We start from the raw sequence: 16932 nt of genomic DNA, 5'->3' as shown, positions 1-16932 counted from the left end.
TTCCATATTTATTGGTAATTTGGGATATTATACTAATTACATTAAATCGACTTTTCACTATACTTCAATTTTCTAAAGGAGTTACCTGATTTTTACGTACTATACTTTCATCTACCCCTCTTTAAATACAAGAATAACACATCAACTCTACTAATTTTATACCCAACCAATATGGGATGGTTATGCCAAGCATATTGATCCACCACTAGGCATCAGAGAAAGAAAAGAAAGGAGAAATAAGAAGATTATGAACATCATATATAGCAAAAATAACAAAGGAATTCATTTAAGCTTTATCCATTTACAAAGCTGAACCAGCTACTTTTACATCATACTTTCCCGTTCCCACCATTGTGATGTAATTATCGCTCAAATGCTTCAATTTTAATTTCTAAAAGGGTTACCTTTGTACTTAATTACTATATATACTTCACCTGATCCTCTCTAAACTAAATATGGATGGTATTGGCAAGCATATGGATCTACTTATTGATTTACAATAACGTAGGTGAGTTATGTAACTATGAGTTTTATTTCGTATATCTGTAAAAATATTTTTTGGTGTATCCCCTGATGTAAAAATGTTTGATTCTCGCTTTGGGACCGACCAATTAGAATCTTCGCCATGTCAGATCCATTAAAAGGGGAAACTCTCCTTACCAAAATTGTTTTATATATATAGATATATAAAACATTTTTCCTGTCGTATATCATAATCCCGCAATACATATTTCAGATTCCTTTCCCTGTAGATGAGAAACTATGAACGAACCTTCCCTTTTAATTTTTTCTACGAATTTTTTATGTTTTCTAAAAGCATTTCTTTAATTGTGAAAAAACAAAATGACAAACTTAATAACTTCCATAACAACCCACAGATTTTTGAATGCTAATATATTGACTCTCCGTTTTGAACAAGTTATTTTACTTTCAACGTATTTTACATAGTTTTCTTTTTTCTACAATTCATTTTATTTAATGCTATATGTCTCTATTAATTTAATTGCTTTTTGTTTTCTTATGTGGCTACCTTTAAACAATGTCTTAAATTGCAAAGTCAGACTTACTTGAGGAGCACTACAACAAATGTTATATTTAACTATGAAATTACTAGCTACGACACAAAATCCATTATTAAATATTCACTTTTCGTGATAAAAATTATACTATATCGTATTTAAATGCATGAGTCAGATATTTTAGAGAAGAAACACAATTTGATGTAGCTGAATTACTAGGTAACCATTTTTTTTTTGGCAAATAAATTTTTATTCTTATACCAAAGTAAACGTTTAAGTACAAAAAAACCTGCTAATGGACACAACCCCAATTAGCAGGAAGCAACTACCCCTTCTATCTTAGGAACACATCAAATGAAGCTACAGTTTTACATTGGATAACAATTGAATTGCTCAAGCCATTTTGTAACTTTTGGACAGCCTCTAGCCTTGAAATGCACCTCCTGAATGACAGCTTTAATCGATAAGTTTGCAGGTTGCCTCTTTTGCTGAAATACTCTTTGATTCCTCTCTGCCTACAGATGGTATACAACACCTGCAAGAACCATTCTGTATACTTGTGCTCTTAGGCTTCTACCCTTGGCCTGCTGTTTGATCTCATCACTCCATTGCATTGGGCTTCTGTATATGTGTTTCCATTGAAGCAGCTTCCCCATACATAAGTAGACTCATCACACTCAAACAATAAATGGTCAATGCTTTCATCCTTCACCCCACACAAAGGGCATATTGTGTTTGTGGTGATGCCCCATTTGAATAGCCTATCCCTGGTAGTTAATCTTCTATGTAGGGCTAGTTGTAGAATGACCACCCACCTAGGTAGCCCCAAATTGTTACATACAAGCTTCCTCCAAGTCACTCTATCATAGGTTCCCCTTAAGCTGAGATACAATGTTTTTGTTGAGAAACTTGTCATATTCTGCCGTTGTGTACCCAGCTTTGTGGAAGTGTTTGATGCTCTTTAAAACCTTCTGTATTATCCAAGATGCCTGTTTTGGCACTTCCTCCAGCATATTCTGCCTTCTTCTATATTAAGCATGAAGCCATTTAACCCACAGTTTATCTTTCTTGGCACAGACATTCCACAAAAGCTTACTGATTGCTTCTTTATTCCACGTACTGATATCAAGAATGTTTAGGCCACCAGCTGAATTAGGATAGCAAATCTTTTCCCAAGACAATAGTGCCTTCTTATGTTCCACAGGAAAGTTCTACATGTAGCTTCTATTAATTTTATCACAGTTTTTGGTAATACAAATACCTGTGCCCAAAACACTTGGACAGAGAATAGGACAGATTTTATGAGTTGAGCCCTCCTTGCATATGATAAGAATCTAGTAGTCTAAGATTTGATTCTAGCTAGAATTTTGTCTACAAGTGGTTGACACTGAACTATGGACACTTTTTTTGAGCTTAGGGGCACCCCAAGATACCTAAAAGGCAATGACCCTCTACTGAAACCTAGGACATCTTGGATTTCCTGTTGGATTTGCTCAGATACACCAGAACAATAAATAGAGCTTTTAGAAAGATTAGCAATAAGACCAGAAGCATTGGAAAACTCTTTAAACTTTGTGAAGACCATCTGGACAGAAGAAACATCACCTCTACAGAACAATAGTAGGTCATCCGCAAATCCTAGTTGGATAAGCTTGATAGGTAACCAATTATTACTAATGTTTTATCATAGATTTACCTTATAAGTAGTCCGATTATATAAATATTTTATATATCGCGCACTAAATTTGAACTTATAAAGAAAAGAAAGGGGACATAAGAAGATTATGAACATCAATAGCAAAGGTTAGAAGAAAGTTCATTCAAACTCATATATTAATGAATTTGATAAGGCATATCTTACATCATGTGATCATAAAAGAACCAAAGAATATAATAAACACATGATCTCCTGCTAATGTGTTTTTCATCATTTGAGTTTTTCATTCATTAGACATGAGAACTGTGTAAACACCACTGTGGAAAAAAATAAAAATTTATCACAAATATTATACAAAAATTATTAAATAGAAGGGGTTTAGCAATTCAAGGACAATATAGACATTGCTTAGGATAAGAGTGGAAAAATATACTACTATTCAAAGCTGGTTGAGAATTTGATTTTTTAAGCAGAAGTTAAAGAGAAAATAATTCTCATCCACTATGAAAAGTCAAACCATTTAGCGGGAATGCAATTGATTCTTTTTTAATTTTAGGTTGCGACATTGTTATTGTTATATAAGGACGAATCATGAAATTTGTCAATATTTCGGGGATTAAAAGCATAAATTCTCCTTAAAGAAATAACGTCAATATATATTTCCTAACCTGAAGAGGATTAAAATTCCCTAACCGTAAACATATACAAAATATTGTAGAAGTAGGTTGCGTCCATGTAAAGCAATTAACTTATTTTATAATATACCTAGTACTGTCTCAAGGTGTTATGCAAAAATAGGTAAAAAAGATTTTGCTCTTCTTGTTTTTGGTTACATATGAACCGGTGAAATTCCATGACATAAACAAATATGTCAAGATTATGTTATTGTGGTAAAAGGAATTCAAAATTGCTTTAGGTTGCAGTTCATATACTAGGTGTTATAGTACTTTAGTATTTCATAAAGTGTCACTTCTCTAATAGTTCCATAAATGGCTATAGACGAGATAGATATTATAGATGAGATGGATATAGACGTCGAGTGTCTAAACTTTCACAATAAGAGTATTAACGTTTTGAGTTCTATTAATGGGAATTTAAGCACGAGGATGGCGGCTGGCGCATTTTACATACCAAAATATAACAAAGCCCCTCTAGGGGAAGATGCACATTTTATTTGCATAGAGCAAGAAACCATAGGTGTAGCCGATGGTGTTGGTGGCTGGGCAAAAAAGGGTATCAATTCTGGAGAATATTCGAGACAGTTGGTTAAAAACGCTGAATTATCGATTCATAAGCAGAAACAGCAAGGGAATAAAATTCACCCGATGAAAGTTCTCAATGAAGCTTATTTAAATACGAAATCTCAAGGTTCATCGACAGCATGTATTTTGACTTTAACGTGTGATATTGTACACGCAGTCAACGTTGGAGATAGCGGGTTTGTTGTTATAAGAGACGGGGTAATAGCATACAAAACAGAAATTCAGCAAAAAAGATTCAATTGTCCCTTTCAGTTAGGGAATGGATATACATGTGATGATCCAAGTGTGGCACAAGAAATTAAGGTTCCAGTAAAAACATGGGATGTGATAGTCATGGGATCAGATGGATTGTTCGATAACGTTCATGACTTTGAGTTGGAGAAATTAGTACGCAAGGGGCTAGTGGATTTGCGCGAACTGGGAATATTTTCGAAGATGTTAGCACAGAAGATTGCAGAATATGCACTGCGGAGTTCACAAAGTAAGAAGAATTATACACCTTTTGCTAGAGAGTGTTCCAAAGTTGGAAAACATCATGTTGGTGGCAAGCCTGATGACATTACAGTGATAGTTGCCCATATTTTGCCTCTATAGTTCGATTTAAGGGTTTAGGATTAATTAGCTGTAAAAACATATTCTTTCATTCTTTTATGAACGTATGATGTAAATATGCGAGATCAAATTCGCAAACAGATGAGTTTGAATGGACTTTCTTACTATAATTTTTGGTATTGATAATGTTAATGATCTTCTTCTTTCCTCTTTATTTTCTTTATGAGTTTAAATTTCATGCACGGTATATAAAAATATTTACATAATCAGATCACTTATAAGGTAAATCTCATGAAAAAATTGTTCGGTGTACGAACAAATTACCACATTGGTAGCTGAAAAGAAAAAAGGACAATATTATTTATTAGGAGTTGGATACTTTTAATGATGTGAGACCTTTTGGGAAAAATCATGCGGACTTGGCCCAAAGCGGACAATATCACATCATGTTAAGACTATCTTTGGACCGTTTAGCCCAACAATTGGTATCAGAGCCAATGGTTTGGCGGGACGAGTACGAAGATGGCGGAGTGTGGCGTGGGGCCCGACTTAGTGCCTTTGCCCGTCTATTGGCTGGTTTACGACCTTTACCTGTAGCTTTGAAGACGCATTCACAGCCTTTGGGCTTCGGTGACCGTAAATACTCTGATGATGTGGGTGAAACACAGACATGTTGAATCTCTAACCCGTGGTATGATAATGAGCCACGTGGAACTTAGTTCGAGGGGGAAATTGTTGGGTGTGCGAATAAAGTACCACATTGGTAGCTAAAAAGAAAAAAAAAAAAAAACTACATATAAGGAGTTGGATGCTCTTAATGATGTGAGGCCTTTGACGATGTAAGAAAAAGGAGCTACCTATAAGGAGTTAGATACTCTTAATGATGTGAGCGCTTTTGGGAAAAACCAATTAACGGGCTTGGCCAGCGGACAATATCACATCATGTTAAGGCTCATTGGTGGAGGAGAAATGAATCTACTTTAGCACTGTTTAGCCCAACAATAATTGCGGACAGTGTGACCCAGTTTGGCTATACACAATGATCTTGCAGAATGGCTCCATACATAACTTGCAACATGAAACAAAGACATGTTTCAAACAGTTTTTTTTCTTTCTTGAGGCTGTCTGCAACAAGTACACTTTCAAACAAGAATCTGACCAAAGTCCAATATTATCTCATCCACTGGGAATTTTCCTTCTTAGTTACTCTCCACACCATAAAGGAGACTTTAATTACTCGACTTGCTTTGTTTTGGAAAGGGGTTAAATGAATTAGACAAGAGCTCAGAGTTCAGAGTAACTTGATATACTGGAACAAAAGCAATCGTGCTGGTTTAAACCATTTTTAGTGCAATGGAAAGATGAGAACCGATAAGTGAAACACAGCAGTGGTTATTTCAGTTACAGAAGATGCATGCGAACATTCACATATGTAGTTTTAATATTCGACAAAGTTGTTACTAGCGATCAAGCAAATTATATGAGCATCATGATCGTAGAATTGGAAGCAGTAATGTTGTAGATTGAACTTCAGATGGAATAAACTGTGCCAGATGAACTCCAGGAAGGGCTAAAAATTTAGCGTAGCCGAAGTTATCTGCAATCTTGACTGTGCATGGCTGTCAATATGCAAAACAGTTAGCAACCTGGAATACAAACAAGTGAACTGAACTATAAGTCAAGTGTAAAATTTTCACTAAAGTTGAGATAGTTACAAGAGAACCTAATAGAAGAACGAGCTAATCCACATCTCAAGTTTCAGTAGCTCCCTTTCTCATAGTTATTAATGTTTCCCATCTCCATATTTCTTTCAGTTATGTAGGAGTACTCACCACTGAGGGGTGTAGTGGGATGGTTGGAATTTCTCAACTCTTAATCAGATGTCTCGGCTTCAAATGCAAATCCAAATTAGTCTGGCCAGTGGTTTAGGGATATCTGATAGTTAAATAAATAAAAAAATGTGCACGATTCTCCTATGATCAGGACTAATTCTTGGTACAAATTCTCCAATTTTTCTCCTACCAATTCTCCTATCTGCAGTCCTCCTAGTTGCATTACTACTATGGTTTCTCCCATATTATACTTCTATTTTTCTGAATATTCTACTCCAAAACCACCTAATTTATATCCTTGACCATCTCCTCTTCGAGAATATCTTCAAGTGGAAAATAATGTCATGAATGATCCTTGAAATTGAGCATTAACCTTTAATATTGTAACAAGCGTGTGCCTCTGTCTGGCTATGCCCAATACTGCAACAATAACGATTACTACGCCTAAGTCTCAAACAAGTTGGACCCGGCTATATAAATCCTGAACGGCCATGGTTTTTTTTTTTTTGAAAATGGTAACAAGAAGAACAACCATGTTTCTCCATTTAAATTCCCTGGCTATGCCAAATGATCCTGCAAAATAGCTCCATACCTGTCTTGCAATATCCCCTGAAACAAAGACACGCTCAACAGTTTTTTCTATATGCAACAAGTACACTTTGAGACAAGAAGATGGCCAAAGTTCAATATTATCTCACCCACCGGAATTTTACTTCTAATTACTCTCCAGTCTCCACACCATAAAGGAGATTTTCATTACTCAACTTGCTTTGTTTGAAGAAGGGAAAGGAATTAAAAAAGAACTCAGAGTTCAGAGTAACTTGATATACTGGAACAAAAGCAATCATGCTGGTTTAAACCATTTTTAGCACAATGAGAGGATGAGAATTGACAAGTGAAACACACCAGTGGTTATTTCAATTATAGAATATGGATGCAGATATTCACACGAGTTATAATAATAATCCACAAAGTGTTTCATGGGCCAGTTACTAGCGATCAAGCAAATTATTTGAGCTTCATGATTGTAGATATGCTTCATGATTGTAGATATGGAAGCAGTAATTCAAATGGGGAACCTAACAGTGCTAGATGAACTCCAGGGAGAGCGAAAAACTTAGCATAGGCGAAGTTATCTGTAATCTTGACTTTGCATTCACAACAGCCACTCCCTGGAAGAAAAAAATGCATGGTTGTTAATATGCAAAACTGTTAGCAACCTGGAAAATAAACAAAGTGAACTGAAACATAATTCAAGTGTAAAATCGTCATAAAGCTGAGATAGTTACAAGAGGACCTAAATAGAAGAACAAGCTAGTATCTCAGTATCTTTGAGGAATAGGAAATAGAGAAGAATATATTGTTTTTTGGACAAAACAAAGACTAAGCTAGAGAAGCATCAACACTATAGTCTAGTTTTATCTTGTTTTCACCTTGTCCTGAATCTTGGAACCTTTCCAGCATTAATGTTTTCAAGGTTTCTAATCCTCATCTCAAGTTTCAGAATATCAGTCATTTCATAGCTACTGCTCACATTCTCATGGTTGTTAGTGTTTCCCGTCTCCATATTTCCTTCAGTTATGTTGGTCCTGCCTTTTGCAGTTACCTTAGGTGCTTCCACAGAAGTTTTGCTCGAAAATTCTGCATATCTACTGCTTGCATCTGGACTCTTACTTGCAAGTTCTAAATTATCAGGCAAGTTGAGCTTAGAGACATCTTTGTCATTCTTGTCCTTGCTCTCTAGTGGCACCATTTCTTTAACTACATGTGCCTCATATTCATCTAATTCCTCTGATTTTCCTTTTGAAGTCTCAAGCTTCTGGTTTAATGGTTTTGATTCCAATATAGTCTCCCTTTCTCTAGCAGTTCCATCATTTGAAGCTGAAGAAGATCGGCTTTGGGTGCTAACAACGGGTTCTTGACTACCAGGTAGAGTACTCTCCTTCTTCATGAGCTTCCTCTTGCGTAAAGATTCCGAAATTGGTATATTGTCATCATCTGGTGATGATTCTACAGCTCTCATTTCACAATCCTGAAAACTACCATCTTTGCTAACCTCATCACCTTTCTGCAAAAATTCACAACATACAGAGGCATTCATCTTTCCGTGATGTCCCCACGACATTCTTGGCATCCTTTCATGAGTTTTAGCTGCATCCTCAGGTGCAACATTTTGGTTCTTCCACCACTCCAAGTATCGGCTGCTGACATCTGACTCGAAGAGCCTAGAAGGTATATAGAGGTTGGCATCTTTGATTGGTCTGTCATAGTCTCTCCAAGCATGATTCACACAACCGGGCACATCTTGATCGAATCCAAATTGCATTGATACTCTATGTGGACTATACTGTTCTACACAATCCATTCCAACTAATTCAGAAGCACGAATAAGTCGAGTGAAAATCAAAATCTCTCTTCCCATCTTTGGTCCAACCACCACATATTCCTCCCTTTCCTTGTAATATTTGCTGGTGTCCCAATTCTTCACAGTATCAATAGCATAAGGACATACACAGAAAACATTCTGCTGCATCATCTAATTCACGCCTAGGATCCACACAATTTTGTTTTTTCACCTTGTGCCATCTAGCCACTCTTGGCTCCCCACAGTAAATAACACTAGGCTTAGGCTGCAAATTCACAAATCTCTCCCATGCCCATAACTGAACATAATAAAGAGGAGCCCGAATGATGGGATTCGACTCATCCTCAATACATCTAGAATTACTACTTTGTTCAGATATGATCAACTTTTAAGCAAGTTTAAATCTCTATAAATACTAGCAAGAACAGCAGGGGCAAGTGCTATTGGAATTCCTTGAGAAAGATAAATTGCAGTACGGAAAAGAGCTTGTTGCACATTCCTATAACATCTAGCAGGAAGCACATACCTTGACAACCAAAGGGTCAAAAATGCAACATGCTCTAAATGGTCACCTTTTCCTGCAAAATATTCCATCCAGTCATGGTGACTAACAATATTCCCTTTGCTTGCTCTAATAATTTTGTGAGCCTTACAAAGAGTTTTTTCAACTTCAGCTGAATCTTTGGTCTTAACAGGTTTCAACACACAATGGCCTAAAACAGAGAAACCACCTAAAACCACCATATCCTCCAAAGTAATAGTTGATTCTCCCCATGGTAAAATGAATGTATTAGTCTCCAAACACCATCTCTCAGCAAGAGCAAGAATCAAGTCATTGTGCCTATAAATCTCAAATGTGGAAGCTATAATAGCCTCAAAGATTCCAGCTTTTTTCCATATATCTTCGTATAATGGCTTTAACTCATCAACCCATTCATACCATCCATTCGTGTATAAAAAAACACCCCTAAACTGAACCTTTAGTGAAGAACAAGAAATCTTGGATCTTGAAGGTAAAAATGGAAGCTTTTCAGCAGAATATATAGTTGGTTTTAGAAAATGAGCAACTCTAAAAATGGGTTTTACTTGTTCATCAACAAGTGAAACCATTAGATCCTCTCTCTCTTCCAGGATTGAATCATCCATTGTTGATCAATATCAAGTTTTTGAATTCTTTTTCTTTCTTTGTTACCCCTTTTTACATCAGGGTTTCAAGAATGTAGTAGGATATAAATAACCCAAATAAGAAAAAAGATAGTTGTGCACTTAATTTGCTCTGTGTTGATTCACACTGCCACAAATGCAAGTGCATGTAATATGGTATTTTTCTGGTATGTGCATGAAATGTATGCATGACATGTGTTATGAATATATATAACTATCACTTAACCATGATTAATTAATGTATGTATTCACCTCATTAAATCACTTAACACTGTAAGTTACCTGCTTTGATGTAAACACCGGGGCAAGTTTTTACCAAAAACAAAGCAATATGATCAGCTCAAAATTCTATTTGTAGGCAAAGAATCACGTAGTGGCATTAGCAACTTTTAGCTGGACATGCCAAAAGAAAAAAAGAAACAAGAAAAGGGAAACAACAACCACATTTTCATTCATAACAGAAAAGTGGAAAGTTTCTAAAACATTGAATTTTTCTTTGACTCTTGGACTCATACCTTATCTGGGATAAAATAGCAATATTTTACGTAACATTTTATTTTCTTCAAGTTCATATTCCTTGTTTGTTATAAATTCATTCATTTAATGATACAGGAGTTAATTAACATTTTAATATAAAAAATTTGCATGATCTTTCATGTTATTATGGTGAGGTTAAAGTTATGCCTTGTTTCTAAATTTATTATTCATCACATCTCTATGTACATTTTTTGTCTTTTAAAGACCATTTTTTATCTTCTCAAGGACTATTTTTTCAACATTACACTTATATCACGAGAAGATCGAAGAAGTCATTCATGAAATTACCATGAAAGAAAGGAGGATTGGGGGTTGGGGGGAGAGCTTCCCACGAAAGATGAAATTACGTCTCTGATTTTCTTATTTATTTTATTTTATGAAGTGTTTAACTGTCCATTTTTGGATGACATATTCCTCCTAAATTGGCTTACAAAGGACGTAGTGGATGAACATATATAATTTTACCATGGATAGCTGGGAATCAAAAGAGGTTTCAAAAACGTTTTTCATAACTTAAACTCTTTCATTTATAAATTAAGATTAGAGGGAAAAAATATTTATTTCTATTACTCACAATTTGCATCTCCCATCAGGGTTTCAAGAATATTATTATGGGACAGAATAACCCATACAGAGATAATTTTGCACCTTGCTCTTAATTTATATTCTTTTTATTTCAGCTCAAGATTCTATTTATAGGCAAGAATCATGTAGCTGCATTAATTGCCACACTTTTCTAAACATGCCAAAAATAATTACTCCACTATTAAAAAAAATCTCTTTCTTTTTCCCTTCTACTTTATCATCTAAAGCAATTGAAGGAGATTTTTTTTTTTTTTTTTTTGTGGTTTATTTAATTTTCATGTGCTTTTTCTGACAAAAAGGAGAGAAGTATCTCAACAAAGAAAGAAACAGTGACGAGCCTGAAATTATGTCACATTTGTTTTTTTTTTTTTTTGTTCAAGTTCACATTCCTTTAATTATATGAGTGTTGGAGTTGTTTAGCATTTAATATTAAAGTTGCATCATCTTATTGATCACTCTGTTTAAGGTATCCTTCTGTCTTAGTAACGCTTATATCACTTATTGTCCTCTTAATGTTTATTAGGTACACTTTTGGAGGATTTGAGTGTTCAATAGGTACTAATTTGAGTACAAGCGATTAAATGAAAAATCGAACAAATTTAAAAGATTGTGTATTTATTTGACCTTTTTCTCTCACGATCACATCAATATCTTATTATCATATTTATAGAAAGAAGGAGAAAGAAATAAAAGAACCTTCAAATAGCAGTTCTAAAAAAACAAAACCAAAAAAAAAAAAAAAAAAAAAAACCTTCAAATATGAATGTTGGTTATTTCTAGGTCCTTTATTCTTCAATAAATTAGCCATAGAATTAAAAAGAGCCTCCCACGAAGATGATGAAAAGCCTCTTTCCGAGGAAGTGTTAAGTGCAACATATCCTACTTTTTCTCTCCATTCCTTTTTACTAATCCTCTACTACTCTATTAACTAAGCACGCCCCTAAATAAATTAGTATTTATTAAGAATATATTTTACTAAATAACCTTTGTTAATAATTATTAAAATTGTAATTTCAATAAATTCGGGAGGGTGGGTACTTAATATTAAGGACAATAATGAAAGAAAATAATTAATCTCTTTTATTCGCCAAACTGAACAAGGAAAAAATCAATATAAAGGAGTCCAATAAATCACTTTTTTCAAAATCTTCATTAACCAAAATTAATTAAAAGGAAAATAACACCAAATACGCTAAAATACAAAATAATTACCCGCCCCATGAGAAACCTTAACCCTCTAAACTAATTCGCTTCTTACAATTGATGAGTTTTTCACTCCGACCGAAACTATTTTCCCGACGTACCCACTGCCAGAACCCCTTCCTCCATGATATCCATGATATCGTCGCAGTATATTTATATATCAAGATGGTGTCATGGAGGACTAAGAGAAGGACTAAAGCAGTCCTTCATGATACCATCTCGGTATATTTATATTCCAAGATGGTACCATGGTCCTGAGGAGTGTCTTATTGAAGGACGGAAGTAGCCCTCAATGATACCATCACAATATATGTATAAAAGATGACGGTATCACAAATGTTTTTTTTTGAGAAAAATGTGTCTTTTTTAATAAATGAACATGATCATCCATAATTCCATCTCAGTATATTCATATACCATGATGGTATCATGGAGGACTAAGAGAAGAATTGAGGCAGTCTTCGATGATACCATCTCAGTATATATATACACACCATGTTGGTATCATAATTTTGAGGACATCTCGGGTAAATAGTTTTAATTTTTTCTAAAGGTACGAAAGTAATAGGGTATGAGCGGATAATTATTTTAGTTTGAGGGGGCACACGCGTTCTTTCCCCTTATTAAATACTTGATGGAGACGAAAAATATTCACTTTTAACAACTTAAAACGATTCAAGAGAGAATATGGGCCACCGTTACAAGGAAGTACGGGCAATTCGCAGAATTGCCCTTCTTTTGGGGTGGTATTTAAATTTTGCCCCTCATATTTGTGGTCTTTAAATTTTGCCCTTCGGCTAAAACCCATAGGTTCGGATTCGAACCCCCGCTCGTCCGTCAAAAATTTAAAAAAAAATTTTAAGCGAGTTTAAATTTATTTATGCCCTCAATGGAGACTTTTAGGTATGTTTAACTAAAAGTCTGCCGGAAGGGGCAGACTTTGCCTTAACTAAAAGTGTGCCCCATAAAACATAACTAAAAGTATGCCCCATAAGGCGTAAGTTTTCCTTAAGGCATAACTAAAAGTTTGCCTTATAAGACAAAGTTTAAATTTTGCTATGTATAAATAATTAATAAATAAACCCACTCAAATAATAACAAAGATATTTTTGCCTTAAGGCATATATATATATATATATATTTTTACTTTTCAAGGTAAACTTTTAGTTATGCCTTAACTAAAAAGTGTGCCCGAACATAACTAAAAGTATGTCCATAAGGCGAGCTTTTCCTTAAGGCGTAACTTAAATTTTGCCTTATAAGGCAAGAGTCTTGCGCTTAAAAAAGGGAAAAGTTCTTATACAATGGGATAATAATATTTTGTTATGCCTTAACTAAAATTCGCACCGTAAGGCATAACCAAGAACTATGTCTTAGGAAAAACGGCGAAAAAAGGCCTTATGGGGTAGACTTTTAGTTATGCGGATGCGGCATAACTTTAGCTTTTCCTTAAAGATTATATGCCGGATGCCGTTTATATACTCCCCGATCGACCTTGCGAAATTATTTTTTTTTTATTTTATGCCGAGCGGGGGTTCGAGTACAAGCGATTAAATGAAAAATCGAACAAACATGTATTCGCACATCAATATCTTTTCCAAGAAATAAGGGCAAAACTTAAAGATCACAAATTTGAGGGGCAAAATTTAAAGACCACCCCAAAAGAAGGGCAATCCGCGCAAAAAAATGAGGAAGCACTACACTAGTATGGCGGAAATCTGGCTTCGTGTGGGCTTCTGGAAAAGTCTCTATTGGCCCAAAGAAAATCGCTAGGTCCTTCTTCTATTATTCTTAATTAATAATACAATTTTTTTCTTTTTTTTTTCTTTTTCTCTTTTTGGGTACTAAATGGTAAGTGAAACTTTTTTGGTTTAAAGAAAATGATGAGATGATATTTATAAGTTAGCACTTCCAGCTTGTGCATGTATCCCTTATTAATGAGCACAAAATTTGTAGAAATGTTAATATTAAAATTGTGTTTGGGTTATGTAACATATATATATATATATATATTAAAGCAAAAAAATATTTTATTTTTGAAAATGACGAGTGTTGATAATATTTACTCGATAGAGACTGAAAATATTCATTTTTAACAACTTAAAGGATTCAAGATATTAACTTTTTCTTTTTGAAAAAGTCTCGTCACGAAAAGAATGATACATTTCTTTTTTTATTTGACAACAATTTAACTTTAAACTTTACCTTTAACGCTTGAGCACAAATTTGTAAGAAATGTTAATATTAAAATTGTGTTTGAGATGATCTATAACCACAAATATATCTTTGGCTTGTTTTAGACCACAGATTCAAAAGTCTTCATTTATTTCTTAAAACAATTCACTTCATTTATTTCTTAAGAACAAACTATATCGCATAAATTGGGACGGAGGAGTAGTTAATTTGATAAAGGAAGAAACCTATCTCATATAAGTCATTCTCTCATAATAAAATTCGATATATTAATTTTAAATTTATTTAAGAAGAGCAAAATGGTGGATATGACTCACAACAGAATTAAAGTCCCTCTATGACTATCACAACTTAACAATGTGAAAAGACAAGCTTAAATGTTGCAAGACATGGAGTAGAGCAATATCAGAAATGTCAATGCCGACAAAGTGACAGTATAATGTTATTTTACCGTATCAGTGAAATTTAAGCAAATAGTAAGGTAGTCACCATTTTTACGAGAATATCTATAATTACCTGATAAGTAACATAATTGGTAAATATTTCTATATTTTCAGTACATAGAACTTTAAACTCTTAGATAAGTTGTTTATTTGCATAAGAGAGTTTTTTTCAAAAAAATTGCAATTCCAAAAACTGAAGTATAAACTTCACATGTACATACTTGCTCATATTGTCAGTCCTAAGCTCCGATAAATGGGAAAGATTACCCTAGTATTCTGACCAAAGAAGAAGTGTTGTTTTTTTCGTTTTCAAACTCTAGAAAATCACATAATACAGAATACGTATAGCAATCCAATTAACACTTGTATGCGCAGTTTTGTGTCTTCCATGTATGCACAGTGTCTTTTTCTAGTGTTGCCCAATTCCTTTCTTGTAGTTTGTTTTCCTTTATTATGTAGATTATTTTAGCATAAATGAGGATGACAAGGTTTTGTGTAGATTTAGTCGGATTGGATCAATCGCAGTGAATTGATCATAATCTTGTGAACTTTGGACCTAAATGGGTGACATTCATATCTAATTATGGATGGTGTTATTCAAGGTTCTGGATCTTATGAAAATTATTTACTAATATGAGAATTTGATTAGTTTAATCATTGTACTAAAATACTTTTACTTTTGACAAATAAATAGTCTTTTCTTTTCTTTTTTATATTCATAGCTAACTGAAATGATAGTTTCCTTCGCTAATACACTGGTTTGAAATGTTTGGATGTAATATGTAGTCCATTATCTTTTCTCACTGAGTGTTTATAAACTTCATCTTTTCGTACTTATCAAAAATCATTAAAAGTACAACTCTCATGTTATTAACATACTCTTATCACTGATAAATTATTTGAAGTTGTAATTCTTTTATTTATTTCAAAATTTTGATCACCCAAAATCTGCATAATATCTACCATAATTTCTTCCTTCAGCAATTCTTTTCTCCTTTTACCTCAACATTCTTTCTCTGGTGCAACCACCATAGGCAAATATTCACATAAAGTCGGAAAGAATAACTAAAACCATCGAAAAATCACTTTATACTAAAGAATTATGGGTTTTGACAATGGTATATAAAAGCTACAATATTTTAGAAAATTAGTTTCACTTCCCAAAATGTAATCCTTATCACTTCACAATAATAGATTAATACATAAATTTTCAATTCATGATTTGGATTACATTTGCAACATATATGAAATCCTAACTCGACTAGTGACTTAGTTTTGTATAGAGAGAAACTCGACGCACTTCTCCACGACAATATACTTATTGGCTAGTTTTGGGCCCCAAACGCCGACCCCTTTAAGATCGCTACCTCCCAGCCTGTGATCGGTGGGCTAATTTTTGCCTGGACCGACTCGACCCCTTGACACCCATAATTCAACCCCAACCCAGTTTCGTTAATTTGCTCTATTAGCTCTTAATCCATTAGCAATAGGGATGAGATCCCTCTGTTATACCTGAACCTATCCATCAATTCTTGCGCCATCTCTCCCCAACCGCGCCATTTGCGGATCCTTGGCATGTGTACCAATCAAGTGCTTTCTGTCAAGCCCTTATAAACACTTCATCCTAATGGCTTGATCTTTCCCTACTCCAACAAGCTTATCACGGTACGACCTCGAATGAGCCCGAGGATTTCCTTTTTCCATCGAACATATCAAATTTTGGCACCTTATATCCGGCGAGTAACTCAATGTCGGGATGAATACACAAATACCGTATTCAAGTCCTTCGCATCCCTTGTGACGGATTGGATCTTTACGAATGCTTCCTTGGACACGAATCTCTTGCAATGTTCTCTTCAACTCTTTTCCTAGCTTCCACTTTCCATCTCTGCATAAGGATCGACCTGCAGTTCTTCCTTGGCTTGTAATGTGGTAGTGAAGGGTTGAGCTTCCGCTACGTAACTTTTGGTGGCACATCTTTTGCGTGTTATGGTTAGCGGCGTGTACCAAAGGTATAAGTTGGATTGCTTGGTAGCTTTGGGTAAGTGGGGTAGTCTGGTTGAGTGGGATAGTTTGAGCAATTGAAGGCTGAGGAATATATGGAGCGGTGAAGGATTCGT

At 34.6% G+C, this 16932-nt stretch overlaps 2 protein-coding genes across 2 annotated transcripts; one reads left to right on the top strand and one right to left on the bottom strand.

Moving 5' to 3' along the window:
• The first annotated feature begins 3665 nt into the window (after positions 1-3665).
• LOC132038275 (probable protein phosphatase 2C 80) lies at positions 3666-4532 on the top strand. The gene has a single exon (XM_059428963.1). The coding sequence runs from the start codon at positions 3666-3668 to the stop codon at positions 4530-4532; it is 867 nt and encodes a 288-aa protein (XP_059284946.1).
• Positions 4533-9068: 4536 nt separating this feature from the next.
• Positions 9069-9833, bottom strand: LOC132038274 (uncharacterized). Its single transcript, XM_059428962.1, has one exon. It carries the CDS (start codon positions 9831-9833, stop codon positions 9069-9071), a length of 765 nt encoding a protein of 254 aa, XP_059284945.1.
• Between the last annotated feature and the right edge of the window lie 7099 nt (positions 9834-16932).

The sequence above is a fragment of the Lycium ferocissimum genome, chromosome 11, assembly GCF_029784015.1.
Source record: "Lycium ferocissimum isolate CSIRO_LF1 chromosome 11, AGI_CSIRO_Lferr_CH_V1, whole genome shotgun sequence".
NCBI classification, from domain to species: domain Eukaryota; kingdom Viridiplantae; phylum Streptophyta; class Magnoliopsida; order Solanales; family Solanaceae; genus Lycium; species Lycium ferocissimum.
Note: the sequence above shows the minus strand (reverse complement) of the source record. Positions and strands in the feature narration are given on the sequence as shown.

Bases quoted from the DNA above. Each gene is read 5' to 3' on its own strand.
- LOC132038274 (XM_059428962.1), bottom strand. From the start codon at position 9,833: ATGGATGATTCAATCCTGGAAGAGAGAGAGGATCTAATGGTTTCACTT.
- LOC132038275 (XM_059428963.1), top strand. From the start codon at position 3,666: ATGGCTATAGACGAGATAGATATTATAGATGAGATGGATATAGACGTC.